The sequence below is a fragment of the Staurois parvus genome, unplaced genomic scaffold, assembly GCF_062004578.1.
Source record: "Staurois parvus isolate SC_StPar_1 unplaced genomic scaffold, SC_StPar_1.0 ptg000025l, whole genome shotgun sequence".
Taxonomy (NCBI): domain Eukaryota; kingdom Metazoa; phylum Chordata; class Amphibia; order Anura; family Ranidae; genus Staurois; species Staurois parvus.
In genome coordinates, this window is record NW_028317821.1 from 15,871,058 (window position 1) to 15,895,387 (window position 24,330).

The 24,330-nt window shown below is 41.1% G+C and overlaps 1 protein-coding gene across 1 annotated transcript in view; it reads left to right on the plus strand.

Moving 5' to 3' along the window:
* The window catches only part of LOC149471958 (dynein axonemal heavy chain 3-like), a 710,466-nt gene that overhangs the window by 162,936 nt on the left and 523,200 nt on the right, over positions 1 to 24,330 (plus strand). Inside the window, exons 7-9 of the mRNA XM_089652692.1 lie at positions 1,641 to 1,831; positions 2,246 to 2,341; positions 19,818 to 20,003. Coding sequence (XP_089508818.1) covers positions 1,641 to 1,831; positions 2,246 to 2,341; positions 19,818 to 20,003 — 473 coding nt within the window. The remainder of the gene's footprint in view (positions 1 to 1,640; positions 1,832 to 2,245; positions 2,342 to 19,817; positions 20,004 to 24,330) is intronic.

Consider the following 24,330-nt stretch of genomic DNA (forward strand, 5'->3'; position numbering starts at 1 on the left):
GTAAATATTATCAGCACACATGTTAAAAATATTTTATAGGCCACACATTTCAAAGGTAGACCTGAAAGTTTCTTATTAAGGAATCACTGTTCAGCAGCACTACTTTTCAATGCAATTTATTACAGCGCATCATACAGGATTGCATGTCACTGTACAGCATATAGGACCTTTCCTGGTACAATATGGCATGGAATTAACCACCCCTGGGCCTTCCCCTACAGTTCTGGCAGAATCTTTACTACAGTGTATTTCATGAACCCTAGTCATACCAGCTGCAAAACTGCAGAGTAGCATTTTGTTTGAGCTGTTGCATAGGCTCCTGAATGCCTGAGAGGAAACTGGCAGTTCTGATGACAACTTACCAGAAGATAGAAGAAGTGGAAGATGTGGAGGTGACTGATCCATCACCGTCAATAGGTGTCAAGACAAATGGTGTCACAGTCAGCTCCAGCTGTATCCCCATCCTGCATCCTTCCTAGCCACCAACAAAGTGACCCAGTAGGCAGTGAATCCTACATATACTTTCTGGATCAATGTGTCTGTGGTTATGTGAGCCCTTCAGTGTATCGCTTGGTCCATCAATGTAAAAATATTTATGCCAAGAAAGCTGTTGTCCTATATTGGACTTTCACTGAAATCCTGGAAGTCAATGGCTGGAAATGCTTAGTAAATTTTCCCTCTTCATAGAATTACCTATGAGGCTAGAGGATGTCCTGCTAAATTTAACAAAATCTGAGGGGACTAGGTTTCCCATCCCATTACTTGTGAATTCTAGAACTCTGTATTGACTTAAATAATAAGTTTACTTTTACAAAAAATAACAAATGGAATTTTTTTTTGCAGATTGCTGGTGCCATGCAGTTCTTCTGCAGAACTGTCAGTATATCTGCTTGCCCGTACGGGATGTACTGACAGGAAGAGTCAATGCACTACCGTGACACTCCTCAGCGCCACGGTAGTTCATTGACAACTACAAGTTGACAGTGCAAAGGATGTCGATACTTGTAGTTCATTCATTTCACAGAACACCGTGAATGAATGACGCGGCCGGAACCCAGCATTTGTTTTAAATTGTGACAGCTAGCAGGGAGAAGAAGATCCCCTGCTAGCTGTCACAATGGGGAGTGAGGAGGAGCGGGGGCTGGTTCGATCATAACATGTTACATGTTACACCTTGAATATGTGTGTAACATGTTTTGAAAATTGAACTTATCCTTTAAAAGAAAGAATTTTATTTATTAGCAACCATTAATATACTGTAGGTACAAGTACTTTGTTCAAAACTGTTAACTGTGTAAGTTCTTTGTTTCTTATATTTTTGTTATTACTAAAAAACAAAACAAAACACCTGTATGCTTCACTAAATTATAGCATTGTGACATGTTTCCTAGCTAAATCTTTTGAACATGATAATATTGGTTAACATGTTCAGTACCTGTGTGCCTTGATTTTCTTAAAGAGCATAATGAAAAATAGTAGGCATATGTACGTGTGAATGTATATCTATCTATCTATATCTATCTATATCTATATCTATCTATCTATATACCAGTCTATAACAAGACGATAAATCCTAAATACATTTTATACCAAGTGAAAAAGACCAAACCCTTTAACACTTTTTTCTCTAATATGAACAGGAATTGGGGGTACTGGACGACAGTCAGTCACAAGGCTGGCTGCATTCATGGCAGATATTGAGCTCCATCAAGTTAGTATTCAGAAATCATATACAGTCAGTGAATGGAGGGATGATCTGAAAAAGGTGCTGCGAGCTGCTGGACAAAATGGATCTCCAACTGTGTTTCTGTTTGCTGAGCATCAAATAAAGGTAAAGCAAAACAATGTTAGTAGAAATCGGGAAAATATTCTAGAACTATATGCAGCTCCTAGTCAGAGCATGAGAGAGATAAAGATAATAAATCCTTTGTTATGCAGGAAGTAATAATAGACACTTAGAAACAGAGAGATTCTTTTGCTATAGAACTGTAATATTAATGCCATGCAAAGCTGCTGAGCAAATTGCCTGTTTTAGTTCTCAAAATGCACATTATGAGGATGATAGTAGTTTCATGAATGCTCGTTAAAGCAGATGAAGAAAGATGGGGATTCAAACTATAAATCTGTTTGGCAAATAACTTGACTGTACAAAAAAAATGAAAGAAATAAATTAATAGTGAAAGGATTTGTAAAAGATACTTTTATTATTTGAATTGTAAATGAGCAATTTTCTTACTTGCAATAGGATGAGTCATTTTTGGAAGACATCAACATGATCCTGAGCACTGGTGATGTTCCTACCCTGTTTAATAATGAAGAAAAACTGGAAGTCATGGAAAAGGTCATCTTTCTTTTATTGTTCTCCCATCAGAGGTGCTAGCAGACTGAGAGGGAGGGAGGAGGGATTAGAATTATTTTATGATACAAGAGATTGATTGAATGCTGCAAATAATAGATTGAGAGTGAAGTTTATCGAACTGACATTAACTTTTATTATGATGTTCTCAGTTGTATTATTGTACACAGAATGTTTTTTTTTTAATATAAAGAGAAGAAAAAAAGAAAAAATAAGAAAAATCTGTTTTCAGTTACAGTGAAACCACAACCCATCTGCTCTAACATTTCCTTTTCTGTGCAGACTGCCCTTGGTTTAGTTAGTGTTCACGATGTGTTATACTGTAGCTGCTTTACACTGAAGAGTAAAGTTACTGGGTTTTTTTTCGTATTTAATTATTTCTATTAATTTATAAACATTTAAAAAAAACAGGAGCAACAAGACATGCCCACGCAGGGACCATCAATTGCACATAAAATAATAAAGAAAACATTGTTCTAACACCAAAGTTACTGTTTTTAAGAGAAAAGTTATTTCTCTGTGGTGCCCTGCTTTAACAATTTATGAGGAAAACCCATATGAAAAACTATAAGACCTCTTTCACACATTCATCTGTCCATTTACGGATGAAAACTGGACACCCATGTATATTTATGGGCTAGTGGATGTAAGTGGATGATCATCTGATTACATCCGTTAATGTCTGTATCCGTTAACATCTTTTTTTTTTGAACGGAAGAAAACCCTATTTTTCTTCAATAAAAAAAATGGAACAGACAAAAACGGATGAAAAATGTATGTAAACGGATGTACAATGGATGTAAATGGATGAAAGAAATATGAAAAAACTGATATAAACTGATGAAAAACTGATGTAAACGGATGAAGAAACGGATGTAAACTGATGAAAAACTAATATAAATGGATCTTTTTTTATTTGAAAAAACGTGACTGAACTGATGAAAGGACCCTAAGGGGGAAAAAGAAAACGAATTGTTTTCATAGCAAACTGCACGCACAGGCTCTGAAATTGTATATACATTTACTTCATGCAAATTGTCAAATACTATGCTATTTGCCAGGAGTGTTTTATGAGAACAGTGGGCCTGTGTGCAAGATAATAGGTTGGGCCCCTTTGCTCGATTTACAAAAAAAAAAAAATGTGATGTGCTTAGTGCACTGTGGGGAAGAGGGGGAATGATTTTCCATTGTGTGAGGGGTGTTGCTAGGATTGCAAGAGACCTGGTGCACGTTTGAGCAACCTTTGTAGATCAGTAATGTGGCGTGCTGTAGGTGGGGCCACAATGTGGTAAAAGTGGAAGGGGCTTACATGGGTTAAAAAAAAAACAAAAGCCTTCTTGTACTCATAAAATATGCTGAAATAACTGTCCTGCAAGCCAGAGTCTCACAGATATTTTGTATACAAACCTCAGCCCAATCATTATTTTAAAAATGAAACACTGCCATTAGTTTTGATTTTGTGTACACTGAAAATAGACAGAGCTAACATTTTGCCTGAGCCGAACATGATTAAAAAAGTCAGGGACTGCTTATCAACCATCAACTGCTGAGATAAGGAACACTTTGGTAAGAAGTCTATAATGTACAATATAGTGTATATATTGCAGACGTGTGCAGTGTATACTATAATGTATATAGTGCAGGAGTGTGTAATGTACAATATAGTGTATATAGTACAGGAGTGTGTAATGTACAATATAGTGTATATAGTACAGGAGTGTGTAATGTACAATATAGTGTATATAGTACAGGAGTGTGTAATGTACAATATAGTGTATATATTGCAGACGTGTGCAGTGTATACTATAATGTATATAGTACAGGAGTGTGTAATGTACAATATAGTGTATATATTGCAGACATGTGCAGTGTATACTATAATGTACATAGTGCAGGAGTGTGTAATGTACAACATAGTGTATATATTGCAGACGTGTGCAGTGTATACTATAATGTATATAGTGCAGGAGTGTGTATTGTACAATATAGTGTATATAGTGCAGGAGTGTGTAATGTACAATATAGTGTATATATTGCAGACGTGTGCAGTGTATACTATATTGTATATATTGCAGGAGTGTGTAATGTACAATATAGTGTATATATTGCAGACGTCTGAAGTGTATACTATAATGTATATAGTGCAGGTGTGTGTAATGTACAACATAGTGTATATATTGCAGACGTGTGCAGTGTATACTATAATGTAAATAGTGCAGGAGTGTGTAATGTACTACATAGTGTACATATTGCAGACGTGTGCAGTGTATACTATAATGTATATAGTGCAGGAGTGTGTAATGTACAATATAGTGTAATGCAGGAGTGTGTACGGCACAAAAAGCACAATATAGTGTATATAGTGCAGGAATGTGTAATGCACAGTATAGTGTATATAGTGCAGGAGTGTGTAATGCACAATATAGTGTATTTAGTGCAGGAGTGTGTAATGCACAATATAGTGTATATAGTGCAGGAGTGAGTAATGCACAATATAGTGTATTTAGTGCAGGAGTGTGTAATGCACAATATAGTGTATATAGTGCAGGAATGTGTAATGCACAGTATAGTGTATATAGTGCAGGAGTGTGTAATGCACAATATAGTGTATTTAGTGCAGGAGTGTGTAATGCACAATATAGTGTATATAGTGCAGGAGTGTGTAATGCACAATATAGTGTATATAGTGCAGGAGTTTGCAATGCACAATATAGTGTTTAAAGTGCAGGAGTCTGCAATGTACAATATAGTTCAGGAGTGTGTAATGCACAATATAGTGTATATATTTCAGTGGTTTGTAATGCACAATATAGTGCATATAGTGCAAGAGTATGTAATGTACAATATAGAGTATATAGTTCAGCGGTGTGTAATGCACAATATATTGTATATAGTGCAGGAGTGTGTAATGTAGTATGTGCAGAAGAGGAGTGCCGAGTTTATAGCAGCAGTAATATGTACAGAAGAGAAGTGCAGAGTGTATGGCGGTGGGTGTTATGTACAGGAAAGGAGTGCAGAGTGTATAGTAGTGGGTAGTATTTACAGGAAAGGGGTGCTCAGTGTATGGTGGCAGGTAATTTGTACAAAAAAGGAGTGCAGAGTGTATGGTGGCAGGTATTATGTACAGGAGAGGGATGGGGGGGGGTCTGGAGGCAGTTAGTATGTACAGAAGAGGGGTGTAGATGAGTTGAAGCCCTAATTCATTGCATCAGTTCATTCAGCACTGCAGAGATCACAGGGCAGTGGCATGCATAGACCAACTGAAGCTAGCTGCAAGCACACAGCACCAGTACTGGCCTCCCACCCTTTGGCAGAAACTGCACTTACCCCCCCCCCCACATGACTTTTTAACCCCTTTCTTCAAGTCTCTGCCCACAATCCCCCAAGAGCTTGCAAAACTCCATCAACTTACCTCCCCCACCCCACACATCCCTCACAATGAACTGCTCCCGGTGGGATCTCTGAATTCCAGCAATGAGCTCTTACCACCAGCACTTGTCAACAGAAGCCATCAATTCCACCTTCACCCCATAAGCTTTCTGCCTGTAGCACTGGAGCACAGTGAGTGGGAGCATCGGAAAGAGAGAGAGAGAGATGGAGGGAGGAGGACACATGCTGGCAGTGTATACATTTAGCCGTGATGTATATCAGTAGTGGCATTAGGAGGAAATATGACAAGTGTGACAGGGGCCACACAAAGGACAGTGGCAGACGCATCTGCAGACTTGTCTCATCCATGGGTGCACTGTGGATCAGAGCACAGTCGGCCCCATACCCTTTGGGGGCCATGTGCAATGCACACATTGCACCCATGGATGATACGCCACTGCCATCTGCCAAAATCACTGTGTCGTAGTGATAGGTTGAATGTCCCTGGGTTTGGTTTGAGTTAGATTTGTCAAACTTTATTGAACTTTGGGTGCCAAATCTATTGAAGTCACTGGGAGCCAAATTCTAAAAACCAGTAATACCCATTTTCTAGGCAAATAGAGAAGATATTGTCAAACAAATAGCATGGCGGACTGAACAATACCCTAGTGAACAGGTACCAATTTAAAAACAAATCAAATTTTTTAATTTGCAGGTACAAAAGTTGTAATAATGCTTAAAGTGATACCTAAAAAATGCTAAATTTAAAAAACATGAACCTGCTTGTGCCCTTAACCTGCTTGTGAAGTTGCACATCTGTATAGTGTATATAAGCTTGCACAGCAAAATTGACATTTACAAAGAAAAAAATGCTGTTGAAATTTCTGATGACAGATAAATGACAGCTTTGGCCATTTACTTCTGTTTGTAAACAAAGTGATTGGGGATTCCTTTCATTTATACCAGACCCTTATCCTAGATGAGCCACTGATTTTGATTTTTAATGGGGGGCCCAACAAAAAGACCCTATCTGGTAGAGTCTGATATGAAATTTGGGGGGTGTACCATTTCTATTTTTTTTTATTGGTCTGGTATGAATTTTAAGGGGGAGCCTCAATCAAAAAATAAGAGTAAATGTGTGAGGTCCTCCCAAAATTCATACTAGACCCTTTTTTGAGCATGCAACCTAGCAGACCAAAAAAAAGGAGGGAGAGGCAAGATTGCCCCCTCCCCCAAACTATACCAGGCCACATGCCCTCTACAAGGGGGACCCAGAAACTACCCCCATGCAACACAAAAAAGTGAACCTACACACACACTTTGACAAGTTCTTTATTAAAAATGAAAAAGAAAAACCCTGAAAAATGTCCTATGATGATTATTATTATTATTATACAGGATTTATATAGCGCCAACAGTTTGCACAGCGCTTTACAAAATGATGTGCATCCATTGTCAATCACATCGTCCAGCCATGTGGATTTATGTCAATCACGATGAGAAAAAAAAACATGGATATGTGGCCATATTTGGTCAGCGATAGCAATACTATCCCTGCCCCTTTGTTTACTTGGCAGGAGATTCCTGGCCAAAAAATGAATGGGGCTAGGGGATGTCACTGGTCACGGTGTCTGCTTCCTTGACTACCTAAATCTGGGTCAATTCTAACATTTTTCTCATACATGTAAAAGCCGACTTTTTTTGCTAGAAAACTATTTAGAAACCCCAAGCATTAAATATTTTTAAGCAGAGGCCTTGGGGAATAAAATGGTTTCTGCAATTGTTCATGTCGCTCAATAAAATACCTGCATACAAACTCAATATAATAACAAATTTTTGGTAAATTATAAAAGAGAATATTATGCCAAGTATATAAATACCTAACATGTCATGCTTTAGCCCTCATGCACACTGGACACTTTGATAGCTGCCGGTAATGTTAGCTGTGTAAAGCAACGTTAAAAACATGATTTTTTCAGCTTTTTTTAGTGTTTTTGCATTACCGTTTAGTGGCGTTTTGCGTTCTTTAGCCTTTTTTGGTCAAAAAAGTGCAAAAAAACGCAGCTTTTTACCACGTTTTCAGCATTTTTCAGCGTTATTATAGCGTTTTTATAGCTAAAAAACTCCTCTAGAAAGTACAGTCTATGTGTGCATAGATACATAGGATAACATGCTGGGGAGTTTACTAGCTGTAGAAAAAAATGTCAAAAGCCAAAAGCTGCAGCTGTAAAAAAGTCAAGTGTGCATGAGGACTTAAAATTGCACACGCCCTTGGAATGGTGACAAACTATAGTACATTAAATTATCTGAGAATCTAAAAGCCTTTACAGGTTACCAGTTAAGAATGAAACAGGAAGTCTGCTCTAAAATGTTTGCTGTCACTCTGATGTTAATACATCAAAAGTCTTATGCGATCACTGTTTACATATGCATGCAGGACCTACATATGCGTTTGCGATTGTGGGTGAGCATGGGGGGATGGGAGCACTTAAATGTTTTTAAATTGTATTATTTATTTTATGTAAATTTATTTTTTGACACCTTGCCTTTAATAATTTTTAAATTGAACTGTATTGCTATCACAGTGAATGAACAACATCCCTTGCAACAGCATGGGCCGTGACAGGTCCTCTTTATGGAGAGATCTGGGGTTTATTAACCACTTGCCTACCGGGCACTTATACCCCCTTATTTACCAGGCCAATTTTCAGCTTTCAGTGCTGTCGCACTTTGATTGACAATTGCGCGGTCATGCAAGATTGTACCCATATGAAATTTTTATTATTTTTTTCTCACAAATAGAGATTTCTTTTGGTGGTATTTAATCACTGCTGGGAACTTTACTTTTTGTGCTATAAGCAAAAAAAGTGCAAAAAAATTTGAAAAAAAAAAAAGTTTTTTGTTTCTATTATACAATTTTTCAAACAGGTAATTTTTCTCCTTCACTGATGTGCGTTGATAAGGCAGCACTGATTGGCACTGATAGGCAGCACTGAAGGGCACTGATAGGCGGCACTGATATGCGGCACTAATGAGATGGCACGGATAGTCGGCACTGATAGGCAGCACTAATGAGGTGTCACGGATAGGTGGCACTGATATGCAGCACTGATTGGTGGCACTGATAGGCGACACTGATAATGGGTACTGATAGACAGCACTGATAGGTGGCACTGACTGACATCACTGCTGGGCAATGACTGGGGGCACTGCTGGGCACTGACTGGCACAACCGCTGGGCACTGACTGGTGGCACTGACTGGCAGCACTGCTGGGCTGCACTGATGGGCACTGGTGGGTGGCACTGGTGGGCACAGGTGGGTGGCACTACTGGGCACAGGTATGTGGCACTTCTGGGCACAGGTGGTGACACTGCTGGGTGGCACAGGTGGGCGCACTGATGGGCACAGGTGGGCGCATTGCTGGGCACAGGTGGGCGCACTGCTGGGCACAGGTGGGTGCAGTGCTGGGCACAGATGGGCGGAACTTGTGTGTGGCACTGCTGGGCACCGATCATCAGGGCACTGGTGATCAGTGACCCTGATGATCGGTGCCGATCCCCGCTCTGACAACTGCCGGTTTACGGCAGTACTTTCCTCACGATCTGACAGCGTGAGGAAAGTGCAACCGAGAACCGGCATTTGCATTTTCCCGGTGATCAGCGTGTCATTGACGCTGATCACGTGGTAAAAGGCTGCTGTGATTGGCCTTTTACCACGTCACGTGATCAGCTGTGTCTGTAGGACACAGCGATCATGGAGATCGCTGGGTGCGCGCCACGGGGGGCGCGCAGGAGAGCGTGTTCTGGGAGGATGTCATATGATGTCCACCCAGAACTAGCCGGCTGCAGTACAGCCGTCATTCGGCTATCTGCGGTCGGCAATTAGTTAAACCCAGATCTTTACTCTGCTCTCAAAAGCAGCTGAGTAAACTGAGATTGATTTAATTGGCTACTTTATAAGCTGGTGTCAGCTTGTAAACAACAAACCAAACTAGAAGTGACAAAATCCTTGTTATTCCCATTTTCTGCCATCACGAAAAGGGAGGAACAATGAAAGTTCCTCCAACTTTGTCTAGTGCAACCAATGTTACAGGGTGCATTGGTACCAGGAGCCCTGGTGGGACAGGAAAGCCTAGTAAAGAAGGTGGGAAGCCGCACGAGGGGGACCCCCTGTCACTGCCTGTAAAAGTGATCGCATAGCTGTGTATCTGCTCAGATCACTTTTACTTTTTAGGGAATCGTTGTCTGAAAAAAATGGCTACAGCTATGATCCTGATATTACCAATCCTGTCCAATTATGAACAGGTAAATCCTAAGGACAGGAAGCGGTAAATAACCATTGACAGGAAACTGTCATATATAGTAGCGGTAAAAAACACTACTACTACTACTATTATATGATATTTGGCTCCTGCTGAAAAAGCAAAAAGTCCCAACACCCAAACAGCAAAGTTTGATCTGAATCTGTGTTCAGATCAAACTTTGGGCTCATCCCTTCTGTGTTGCAGTTACTGTTATGCCCTACATGTAGTATCTTCTCTCTAACCCCTGCAAGATGCACTCATATATTGCAAAAATATTTTTCCATCTACCTCAGGGAAAATAGACCATGTTAGCGTTGATGGCAGATGAGACTACACATAGATAATTATGGATTCTTTTTTTTGTACTTCAGTAGCCAGTGCAGGCACTCCCACTGTTCTCATGGCAGGGTGAGAGCTTTACTTTGAGCTGGAAATTAAGTTAAATGCATCTCCAGCTATAGTATTAATACATCTTATACATCTGCTAGATTTTTAGGAGTACACGAGTAGAGATCACACTAAGGGTCCAATTCTGTAAAAAAAAAGTCTTAATTAATTCTGACCCAAATTTTCTTTATACAGTGATTTCCTATGATTGTCAGATCCATCTAGTGGCCATAATCTGGTGTTTTTCCAGAAAAAATTATTGCATCGTGGTTACTATATGGAGCTGACAATTATAGGTAATTACTGTATGACGCAAACTATGGTCAGAATTAATCAAGGATGAGGTCAATGCTTGTCACATATATCTAACAGTTTTTTTTTTACAAATAGACCACTAAATGTTGTTAAAGTTAATTTCCAATGCAAAGAGAGCTGGAATACGGCAATGGGCTTCAACTGCAAACTTAAAATTACAAATGTGTGTATATATATATATATATATATATATATATAAAATTGGCAGTATAGTGTGTGTATATATATACACACACACACACTATACTGCCAATTCATTGGATTCACGTGTTCCAATCACCTCCATGGCCACAGGTGTATAAAATCAAGCACCTAGGCATGCAGACTGCTTCTACAAACATTTATGAAACCAACATATATATATATATATAAGGTGCAGTGCATAAAGCATATAAAGGGAAAATGTGACAAAAAGGTATAAATATACATACAGTATATGTCAGTGCAACTAATATGGTATTAAACAAAAAGTAATTCCAGGATAAATCTGTATATCAGTGATGTGATACTAGTAATCACGGCAAATCGTGTTCAGTTCCACACAGTGCTCTAGAGTCCAGTGTGCAGTCCACCACCATTATGCACTCACCAGAGGGCTACTTGTTAGGTAGCAAATATAACAATAGACCTGTGTTATCCACTCTCTGACATCTGTTGGTCCAGTTACATCTTTTTGGTATACTGAAGAAAGGGATGGATGTTTATCTGTGTTCACGTGGAAGAAATAGAAGTGTTAATAGTTTATTTTTATCAATGAACAAAATGGAAGGTAAATAAACAGAAGAGAAGTCCAAATCAAATCAATATTTGGTGTGATCACCCTTTGCCTTCAAAACAGCATCAGTTCTTCTAAATACACTTGCCTGCAGTTTTTGAAGGAACTCAGCGGGTAGGTTTTCCAAACAGCTTGGAGAACTAACCACAGATCTTCTGTGGATGTAGACTGCCTCAAATCCTTTTTGTCTCTTCATGTAATCCCAGACAGAGTTCATGATGTTGAGATGGGGTCCAAACCATCATTACCAGGACTCCTTGTTCTTCTTTACTCTAAAGACAGGTCTTAATAACATTGCCTGCATGTTTGGGGTTGTTGTCCTGCTGCAGAAAAAATGTGGGGCCAATCACACACCTCCCTGATGGTATGGCATGATGGATAAGTACCTGCTTGTATTTGTCAACACTGAGGAGACCATTGACCCTGACCAAAACTCCAAATTTATTTGCAGAAATGCAGCCCCAAACGTGCAAGAAACCTCCACCATGCTTCACTGTTGCCTGCAGACACTCATTATTGTACTGTTCTCCAGCCCTTCACAAACAAACTGCTTCCTGCTACAGCCACATATTTCAGATTTTGACTCATCAGTTCAGAGAACCTACTGCCATTTTTCTACACCCCAGTTCCTACATGAACTTATGCTGTTTTGAAAGCAAAAGGTGGTCACACCAAATATGAATTGGATTTGGATTTCCCTTCTGTTGATTTACTTTCCGTTTAATTAAATGATTAAAAAACTTTTAACATGTCTATTTCTGAAACCATTTTAATTTATAGCATTTTTTCACACCTGACTTATGCATGGTACTGTGTATATATATATATCTATATATATATATATCTATCCACTGAGGTGGAATCTGGTTCGGGTTTTCTGGGCCACCTTGACAGTGTTGGTTCTGTACAGGATTTTGAGTTCCACTGATGACCACCAGTGGTATACATAAAGCAGAACTGGAGCAAGAGGTTGCTCTTGGCCTGGGACTCAGGAAGATAAACCTGAAAGAGGTATGGATGTGGAGATTGGAAAGAAAGAAAGAAAGAAAGAAAGAAAGAAAGAAAGAAAGAAAGAAAGAAAGAAAGAAAGAAAGAAAGAAAAGAAAGAAAGGTTTGCAAAACGCTTTGTTTTGCTGGTGACTGGGAGAAGCCCTTCACCTGTGAGATAGGAGTCTCTCCTATTTAGTTAGTGCCTGGATGGCAAGGATTTATTTTCAGTTTGATTTGTTTTCCATGAAACCGTTGTAATAAAACTGGCTACAAGTCAGACTTTTAAGAAAGACCTGCCGTCTGGACTGCCTTTTTCCCAGGGAAGGTGATCCCCATTTGAGCTAACCCCCAAATACTGTATGGTGGATTTGGTGGAAACTTCCTGAGTAAGTGGGAAGATGGAGAATGTGATAAAAGCCTTGCTGCTGGCCACTGAAACCCAGCAGGAAGGAGGTGGCCCAACACCTGATGGAATTCAAGAAGGGGTTCACAGGTCCACTGCCAGTGGAACAGAAAATGGTGCAAGCCAGCTGTTACCTACAAAAGATGTTGCCTGCAGATGATATTGAAGCCTACCTCACAAGTGTTGAGAGTTGCTGTTTTGGGAGAATAGCAAAAAGAGCAATGGTCATTACTGCTAGAACCTTTTCTGATGGGTGAACCTCCAAAAGACCTATTATGACCTGGAATCAGATGCTGCCCATGATTATGAGAAGCTGAAGGCTGAAATCCTTGCACACCTGGGCATCACTGTTGTGGTCCGGGCTCAACGTGTGCATCAGTGGTTTTACAATACTGACAAACCACCCTGCTCCCAGGTGTTTGACTTAATACACCTCACCAGAAAATGGCTACAGCCAGAGATTTTGTCAGTCCCTAAGATTGTGGAATGTGTGGTCATGGACCACTATCTACGCATGCTTCATTCCACTTTGAGAAAGTGGGTCAGCCATGGGGACCCTAAGACTGCAAACTAAGTGGTGGACCTGCTGCAGAGATATACTGCAGTTGAGAACTGGTTGAACTCATCAGTGGATACAAATGGAGAAACAGAAAAAGGGTGCACCGACCTAGTGCATTATCATTTAAAATAATTTATTAAAGAAACAAAAATAGGTATCATACTCACAATGGACATAATAACACAGGCATGTCAAACTGAACAAGGTGTATGATCCAAACAACATCTGAGTCCATACGATGGAACCCTGGATGACCAACTGGCTAACGCGTTTCCAGGACACAACCTCAGAGCCAGAGCCAGAGGACTCAGATGTTGTTTGGATCATACACCTTGTTCAGTTTGACATGCCTGTGTTATTATGTCCATTGTGAGTATGATACCTATTTTTGTTTCTTTAATAAATTATTTTAAACGATAATGCACTAGGTCGGTGCGCCCTTTTTCTGTTTCTCCATTTGTATCCAGTGTATTCGGACCACCCCGGTCTGTTGAGGGCAGCAAGCAGTGCATATTTCAGAAAATTCCAGAACATTCCTATTGGGTATACTGAGTCCTTTCCTAGCGCAGGAGTAAAGTGTTTGTTGTGTTGGATTGAACTCATCAGTGCTCCACACCAATGTCTCTAAGGGTAAAAAACTGCCCGGGGGATTTGGTAAGACTGTTCTGGGGTTCAAGGCCTCAGGGAAAAATTACAAGACTGTTGCTACAGATAATGAAGGGGGGGAGCAGAACCTATAAAGTGTTATTGTTGGCATGCATTAGGTCATATTGCTGCTAACTGTCCCCTAAATGATGAACTAATGCAATGTGATAATGCTTATTTGAAAAGCGCATGTCTTTTTTTGGACAGGTGGCATGTACCACATTATGTCAGGGACATATGGAGAAACAAATGTGGATGGAAAGCCTGCCACTGCTTTACTAGACCCTGATAGTGTTGTGACATTAGTCATTGAGATCACCTTCCCTGGGGAAAAGGTGGTCCAGACAAAAGTCAGTGCAGACAGTCCAAGACAAAGTCTGACTTGCAGCCAGTTTTATTAAAAAGGTTGCATGGAAAACAAACAAAACAAAACAGAAAATAGATCCTTGCCATCCAGGCACTAACTAAACAGAAGGAACTCCTATCTCACAGGTGAAGAGCTTCTCCCAGTCACCAACAAAACAAATGTTGTGCAAACCTTTTTCTTTCTCTTACAAAGCAATCTCCACATCCATAGCTCTCTCATGTTGTCTTCCTGAGTCCCAGGCCAAAAGCAACCTCAGTCCTGCTTCATTTATACCACCTGCTGGTGATCGCCAGTGGAACACAAAATCCGGTAACACTGCCAAAGTGGCCATGAAAACCCAGACTGGATTCCACCTTTATTTCCTAGATATGAACACATGAGAACAAATCTTTATTTTGCCCAATTTAGTGAAACATGTATACTTGGAAATACATATTTGAGTTACTTGAAATTAGGTTTATTGCAGCAATGTCTTGTGCGACAACCTCTTATCATTTGAGAATGATGACTTATGTGATCCAGAACTGAAGCCTTTTAAAGGTTTTAAAGAAAATGAAATTGGATTGGTCTTTATAAATGGAATTTACTTTGAAACATATGCCATTGCACATTTGTACCAACATGTAATCATGTTTAATGGCATGATAATTCATGTTATACCTTATTTACGTACGCACTGTAAAGTAAACCATAATAAACATGTATGTATTGCTTAAAAAAAACCTACAAGGAATTCAGGGGCTGGGCTTATATTTTGCAGGGGGATCAAGGTGCAAAGAGCATGATAATATGCAGAGTGCAGTGACTCCTAACAACCAAGCAGTTGAAACCAGTTTGCTATGAGTTACTACAATGCAGGGGCGGACTGACCATTTGGAAACTCGGGCATTGCCCGAGGGCCCGGGGTCAGTAGGGGGCCCCATGAGATGCCCCTGGTACCTTTTTTGAGTTTGGGCAAGGACACAGGGGCCCATGATCCCCTATAAGGACACAGGGCCCCATGAGTTGTCAGTCCGCCCCTGCTACAATGTTCACATCTTTATTGCTCTCTTCACCCGGATCCGAACCAAACTTATCATCCCACCTTCCCTTTCTAGATAACATAATATCCCTTCAAGCTGCTCAGTATGTTCCTTCTACAGAAGCAATGATTTATACTTGTTTAAGGTGATGGTGATGGAGATAATGCTTGGACTTGCCCTAGCAGTCCCCTGGAGCATTACCACACAATGACAACAACCTCCTTGACCCACTACAGTCCGGCTTCCGTCCCCTACACTCCACCGAAACTGCCCTCCTCAAAATCACCAACGATCTACTAACCGCCAAAGCCAAAGGCGACTACTCTGTCCTCCTCCTCCTAGACCTCTCTGCGGCTTTTGACACAGTCGACCACCCCCTCCTCCTTAATAAACTACTCTCTCTTGGCATCAGAGACTCCGCTCTCTCTTGGTTCTCGTCCTATCTATCCCAACGCTCCTTCAGCGTTTCCTACAACGGCGCCACCTCCTCTTCCCTCCCCCTCTCTGTTGGGGTCCCCCAGGGCTCTGTCCTTGGACCCCTTCTCTTCTCCATCTACACCTCCTCCCTTGGCAAACTCATACACTCCCACGGCTTCAACTACCACCTCTATGCTGATGATACTCAAATCTACCTATCCACCCCTCACCTCACCCCCACATTCTCCGCCCGCATCACTCACCTCCTAAACGACATCTCTGACTGGATGTCGCTCCATTTCCTCAAACTCAACCTCTCCAAAACCGAGCTTCTCGTCTTTCCCCCTTCCCGTGCCCCCCCCCCATCCTTTCCATCACTACCAACAACACCACCATCAATCCCGCCCAGCAAGCCAAGGTCCTTGGCGTCATTCTGGACTCAAACCTTTCCTTCCAACCTCATGTCAAATCACTCACAAATACATGCAGGCTCCACCTTCGCAACATCGCCAAAATACGCTCCTTCCTTACCCCAGACACCACTAAACTACTCGTTCACTCCCTGATTATCTCACGCCTGGACTACTGCAACTCCCTCCTCATCGGCCTACCCCAGTGCAAACTCTCCCCGCTTCAGACCATCCTGAACTCAGCTGCCAGACTCATCCACCTCACCAGCCGCTCCACCTCTGCCACCCCCCTCTGCCTCTCCCTCCACTGGCTCCCCATTGCCCAACGCATTAAATTCAAACTGCTCACTCTGACCTATAAAGCCATTCACAACACTGCCCCTAACTACCTCACCGACCTGATTCCCAAGTACCACCCTACCCGTACCCTTCGCTCTTCACAGGACCTCCTTCTATCTTGCTCCCTGGTCTCCTCCTCCCACGCACGACTGCAAGACTTCTCCAGGTCCTCCCCCATCCTCTGGAACTCACTACCCCAATCCATCAGACTGTCACCTTCCCTCCTCACCTTCAGGCGCTCCCTGAAAACCCACCTCTTCAGGGAAGCCTACCCCACCCTCACCTAACAGCCGCTGCCCTTCCCTCCTCCTACCACTCCATCCCCCACAGCCATTTCCTCCTGTACCTCTACCCCCTCCCTCCTAGATTGTAAGCTCAAAAGAGTAGGGCCCTCTTACCCCTTGTGTGCTGTTTGATGTTACTGTACTGTTTCATGTATTGTCCCCCCCTATTGTACAGCGCTGAGCAAACCCTTTGGTGCTATATAAACTCGATAAATAAATAAATAAATAAATAAATGATGTAAATTATATCCAAAGCCAAAACTTTTTTTTTTTACATTTTCAATAGAGCAGGTTAAAACACTTTTTTTTAAGATTTTTTTCTTTATTTGTTGCCATCTCTGTCTCATTAGGTAGATTTCCCTTCACTTCTGTCATGTAGACACAACAGGAAGTGAGAGATTATCTTTAGCGTGTAAGGAATATTTCCTTTTAGTTGTCACAGTAACCTCAGCAAAGCTTATTAATGGCCTGATCAGCTGTTTGACTAATTCAGATAAAATTGTTAGTTAGATTTTTGTATTGATATGACTTGACTTAAACAACACTGCTTTTAAATAACTAATTTACAGTTTCAAATTAAATGTAAAGCGGTTGTAAAGGCTTAAGGTTTTTTACCTTTATGCATTCTATGTATAAAGGTAAAAAACCTTCTGTGTGCAGCAGTGCCCCCCAGTGCCCCCTAATATTTACCTGAGCCTCATCATGATCCATCGATGTGCACAACAGCCTGAGCTCTCCCAGGTCTCTGCCTCCTCATTCGCTGAGACAGCAAGTGGAAGCTATTGGCTCCTGCTACTGTCAATCACAGCCAGTCAGCCAATGTGGAGAGAGGGGGTGGGGCCAAGCCGTGGCTCCATGTGTGAATGCTAGAAATTCTGAAGGGCCCTCTGCACACTGGTATATACCTTTTCAAGCAGACTTTGCAATAAATAGGGATATTTAGTTCACACATATTGCAATACATGTTTAAGCTGGCCAACTGCGTCAAAGTAATCCCTCTATGGTCAGTCCTACTCTGCTCTGCCTACGCAAATGCTACTGTGGACACAATGCTAGCTTAGGGGAAAAGACACAATGGGGGAGAGCTACAAGATTCAGGTCTGGCTACTGACCCAACAATACAACAAACAAGATATACCTGTGCTCAAATCCCAACAGCTAGTGCAGACCTGAACCTGGTAGCTCTCCCCCACTTTGTCTTTTTCCCTATGTTAGCATTGTGTCCACAGTAGCATTTGCGTAGGCAGAGCAGAGTGGGACTGGCCATAGAGGGATTACTTTGACGCAGTTGGCCAGCTTAAGCATGTATTGCAATATGTGTGAACTAAATATCCCTATTTATTGCAAAGTGTGCTTGAAAGGGTATATACCAGTGTGCAGAGGGTCCTCAGAATTTCTAGTGTTAATATGTGGTTATACCCCTTTAGCACCTGATGGATAAATGCATGCACTAGCTGTTGGGATTTGAGCACAGGTATAACTTGTTTGTTCCATATGTGAATGGACACATGGAGCAGCGGCTTGGGAACACACCTGCTCGGGTGCCCCCATAGCAAGCTGCTTGCTGTGGGGGCACCCAACAGAAAGGAGAAGCCAGGAGAGCCTATGGGGGATCCGAGAAGAGGGGGGTGCAGGCTGCTCTGTGCAAATTCATTGCACACATAGGTAAGTATAACATGTTTGTTATTTTCCCCCCAAATGTGAACCTTTAGAATCACTTTAAATACTTTTAAACAGCAAACAGCTTTAATTCCAGGGATTTTTAGTGTGCAGCAAAATCTCTGCAAAGTGGTAACAAGCCTGTGGGTAATTAAAACACCTAAAATAATATCTCTGTATTCAGCAGACAGCATCCAGATATTTTAGGTTTGCACTGCTGCTTGCCCCTTTTAACTTTCCTTGGCTTTCTAGTAGCCGGTGAAACAGCCCATACTTTTTGACAATAGGGAGCTGAGGAGACCATAAAGGGCATGGCGTTTTCAGAATCCTAAATTTCATAAAGGGGAACTCAAGAAAGAAAGTGTGCTTAAGATCTAGATGGACCCATGGTATCATGTATAGCAGCCTTTCTCAACCTTTTCAACACAGAGGAACCCTTGAAATGACGTTTTGGTCTCGGGGAACCCCTGCTAAAAATTTCTGTATCTACAGCTCATGATACATTCGTGTGATGGTCAGTGGAAAGAATGTTTCTTACATTTGTGGTCATTGAGAAGAATGACCCCCTTATAGACAGCTAAAAATATCAATGGTGTCAGCGGGAACCTGAGAGGCAGATTGCTTATTGTTCAAAGAACCCCTAGCAACATCTGGAGGAACCCTGGTTGAAAAACCCTGATGTAGAAACTGCTTTGCTAAATATAAACATCAGGGCACACATGTTTCACTATGTGCAGATTAAACATCAAAGTTTCAGGAGGCAAGGGGGAGTAAAATATGTTTTTCTGGCAAAAAAATGTCCCAGCTGTCTGGATTTATTAAACAGACAGCATAGCTTTTTTTTAATACCACATGTCTAACTGGAAATCAGCTGAGATGCTAAAAGATCACTTCTGTGAGAGGTTTAACAGTACAAAATTAAACCTATCAGCTTAGGCAGGCATGTAATAAAAGGAATTACACAAGTGGTGCTCCAATCACTCAGAGAAAAATTTAGCATTGGTGCCTTTGTAGTAAAATCAACTTGCCTTTGGCATCATAATTATGGGCCATAATATTGCTATAAAATGATTTCCTAAGCCAGAATCTAATTTACAATCATGTTGACATTGCTGGTAAAACATACTACAGTGATCGTTTTAAAACCTGTGTGTGGCCTTTACCAGTTTATCCAAAAATATCAATTGATGCTAAACCTTTCTTTTCCTATAACAGATGCGTCAACTTTTGCCAGCTACTGAAACTCAGAATGAAAATAATGACTTGTACAGAAAATATAAGGAACGCATCAGAAGAAATCTCCATATTGTACTGGCTTTCAGTCCCACAGGAAAAGCTTTCCGTGATCAGCTTCGTCACTACACATCTCTAGTGAACTGCTGTACGATCAACTGGTTTCAGGTGATGGTGAATTTACTGGAACTATAAATAGAATAGGATTTGTTTGAAATAGACAACTAAGGGAATAGCATGACCAAGTGTACAAAGTGACTTGACAGATTACTAACTTTCTGAGCATTTACTAAAGATCCATGTCTATAAAACATCAAGTTATTTTGTAAGCTAGAAATGTCTTGACACACAAGTAACTTTTTTTGAACATTTTCTAAACATCCATGCCTGCATAACATCAGATTTTTTTTTGTCAGGTAGGAGTAATGACTATGGGGTCTTTCACATGGGATCCCCGCTGAGCAAGCGGATGACAGCTCTGTTTCCCCTCCACTGCTGCAGAGCAGACACGGACACAATGGGCTGCCGGATGAAAATGCCGTTTACACCTGTCGCTCCATAAAGGAGAAAGGAGGTTCCGATCGGGTCCACCTGAAAAACGGGCAGGCAGACCCGATCGGATAGTTTGTGTGAAAGAGCCCTATCTCAGCCTGCACATGCCATATTTGCAGATTATTTCATTATCCAGCAATGTGACCAATATCAGTGTTCACAAACTAAAGATTAGTGATGAGCCAAAAGCCTAGTTTTGGATTCAGAGTAAAGTCATAAATGTAAAGTGGTTGTAAAGGTTCAAGGTTTTTTCACCTTCATGCATTCTTCTTGTGTAGCAGCCCCCTACCCCAGCTCCCCGTAATACTCACCTAAGCCCCCTCTTGATCCAGAAATGTGTACTAGAGTCTTGGCTATCCTGGGACTCCCTTTCCTCATTATCTGAGACAGCAGCCAGTGAACCAATGAGAAGAGAGAGGGCGGGACGGAATGGACACACGGAGCATCTGTGAATGGACACATGGAGCATCTGGTGCCCCCATAGCAAGCTGCTTGCTGTGGGGGGCACCCAACAGGAGGGAGGAGCCAGGAGCGCAGGCGGGGGAGTCGAGAAGAAGAGTATCAGGGCTGCTCTGCGTAAAATCATTATTTAGAGCAGGTAACTGTGATGTTTGTTATTTTGTTTTTTTAAATTAAGCCTTTAAAATCACTTTAACAAAAGTCTGAATGCCAAACCCAATCCCCACTGAAGTCACTGAGAGCTGAATCAGTAACTGCCATTTTCTAGGCTAATAGACAGGGGACTGTCAGACAAAGGGCATGTAGGTAGCTGAGAAATAATGGGGTAAACCTCCTGCGCTTCTTCTTATGATAGATACAAATAACAGGGAGAAGCTGCTAACATCCAATCATCTACCAAATGATCAAATGAAGTGAGATAAGAAGGAAATGATGCAGCGCTACTCCAAAGCTATAAAACACATATTGTAACCTAATTATATACATATTATAAATAAATAAATGTGAAAGCAATATATAAAGTGACACAATGTGCAAAGAACATAAATGTGACCTGATCCTCCCGGGATCTTCAGATATCTAACCATGACCTGATCCTCAACGGATCCAGAAGTGAACAAAGTGGATCCTAAACCACCACAATGAAGGTGATAGCAGAGATATGTGAACCAATACTAAAAAGTATGGTACAAAAGTGAATAGATCCTGACTGGGATCTGAAGTGATGGTGGATATAAAATGAAAATAAATAAATAAAATAAAAGACTGTAGGCAGTTTTGAAGAAAATTATGATTCTCCAGAACAGCATCACCAACAACGTATTGTGGCATCAGATAAATTGCATATGTAATAATTTAGTTTACATTTACATTGTTTATTGGCTTATATACAGCATCAGCAACCCAATATGATTTATATACAGCATCAGCAATCCAATATGATTGACGTCCACTCCAAAATAGCTTTATTAGGTAGATTTTCAAAGACAATTTTTTTGTGTGTGGTATATACCATAATTTAGCACATTAAGTAGCAGAGATGATTAAGCTGAAACATATTGCAAAGTATTAATTTTGAAAGAATAAAGAAAAAAATAAAGAAAACTCCATTAACTTCATGTAAACTGCCAAATAGTGTCACACAACACTGTATTGTGTAAAAAATCTAGCAAAATATCAACCCAGAGTGAACCAAAATACCTCAAAACCAAGTTCAAGAGATGAGGCAGTTGTTAAGGCAGCCCAAAAAAATTACAGCTCCATTTTTCAGAGACAACAGAAAAGCATATGGCACAGTGGCTGGAGAGAATGTAAGTTATTTGATTTGAGTCCAGGGCAGCAATTAGAGAGGGAGAGATGGCCAAGGTAAAGTTCAATCAGGTGGACATATCAGGTAATTTGAGAGCACATGGAGTTCACACTGCTTTTCACTCAGCCTAACACTATCTGGCTATGACCACCTGAAATGGCTACATAATCTTCTGACCTGTCTAAGAAGATCCTGTAAATCAGAGTATCCAACTAGAAAGCTGTCATAGACTGGGAATAAGCTCTTTCTATGGATTTACTGGCTGGCCAGGACTTGGTTGTACCATCTGGAAAGACAAAGAGTATGCACAGAAACCACATTGAGGACTTGTGCCCTTGGTCAGATGGATCTTCCTGCTGACTGTGTGGTCCAGCAATGTGGAAACAATACCTTCCACATGATGATGGAGGGTAGGGGTGGCCTTACAGGCAGAAACATTGCAGCTGGTAATCTGCCACTGTGGTACATCACATGTCACACATTCAGCCAGGGGACAGACTCCACCAGCTGGAATGACAGTGGCTGTAAAACCAGCTTTTTTCCCAAGATGGAATTAGGTCTCTGGGTGTGGGGGTAGCTACAGTAGCTGGTGCACAGAAAGCTGCCTCCTCAGTGATAAAGCTGGGGATGTCAGGGTGAGGTTTGGTAGAATCAGAGCATTGTTGCAGTCTACATGTGACCCAATGCTGACCCGCTTCCTCATTGAAAGTGCAAATTCTGACACTCCTTGAAATACTGTCATCTCTATCACTTGAGGCTGTTGTCAATTGCATGAAGATGCTGCTCTCACCAAGTTGTGCGGTGAATATTTATGTCTTTACATATATGTGGAACCAAAATTGTATTACCAATTTTATTACCATACTTGAGATGCTGGTGACAGATTTTGCAAGCAGACTAGTTCGGTCTGTTGAAACGGTCCACACAGCTGAATAAGTCCAGGAAATGACAGTGGTGTGTACTCATGGAGCTCTGCTATCTGGTGGAATAGAGCAAGTGCTCACTCCACTCCTCTGCAAACTGCCCTGGATGCCTGTTGCCTGATGCCTGTTGTGCCTCTTCCTCCCTTTTGGTCTCCACTATATTTAGCACCCAGCTGTGTTGATACCTACAAAAAAATGGGACTATGTTTTTCTGGCAACCACAGTCCTATGCAGGGGCACACTGACCATTTGGACACTCGGGCACTGCCTGAGGGCCTGGGGTCAGTAGGGGGCCCCATGAGATGCCCCTAGTACCTTTTTCATAGGTTTTTTTGAGTTTGGGCAAGGATACAGGGGCTGCATGATCCCCTATTGCCTGGGGGCCCCATGAGTTCTCAGTCCACCCCTGGTCCTATATGTATAGATCTTGAACAAGAACTTTCTAGAATAACATTTTATTATTGTTATATCAACATATAGAGGGCATCCATATAAATCATTTCTCACATCAATCATTTCTCATAATTTTTTGGTTCTAAAAGGGCACCAGAACATTATAATGTATCTTTTAATGGACATGAGCTGCAAAAAAGCATATGTACAGTATGAATATCACCAGTGTTAGTATAATTATATTGTATAATTTACAGTTTTCACATATAATGTCAGTAATTTTAACTGAATACTTAATTTACAATTAATATTATTTAAAAAAAACATACTCAACACCTGTCTGCTGGATGATTAGTTATATGAATCACATCCAAAAGGGGAGATGTTCTAAAACTGGAGCACTCAAAATCTGGTGCAGCTGTGAATTTTAGTCAATTTGTTTTTAATTTCAGCTTGTTCAATTAAACCTTGACAATAAAACCTGGAAGCTGATCATTTTCTATGCAGAACTGCACCAGATTTTGCATGCTCCAATTTTACTAAATCCCCCCAATGTGTTTCTACTGTATTAGTCCCCTGGTTCAAGTGTGTTGGACCATAACATTTTTATTGCAAAAAAAAGGTATAATGACGAGACTATAACAAAAAAAAAATTGCTCCTAGGATACAAATGAGGGAGAAACAATCACCCATCTCAATACCTTGCCAGATGGTAAATGCAAGAATATGGCCACTGCTGGCATCTCTATGCTGCAAGGAGTCCAGCAGGGATTGTCACTTCTCCATGTCTTCACCCCCTTTAAATACCCCAGCCGCTTCATCACCTGGAATTACTTCTGACAAGGTTAAGGTGGTGGCA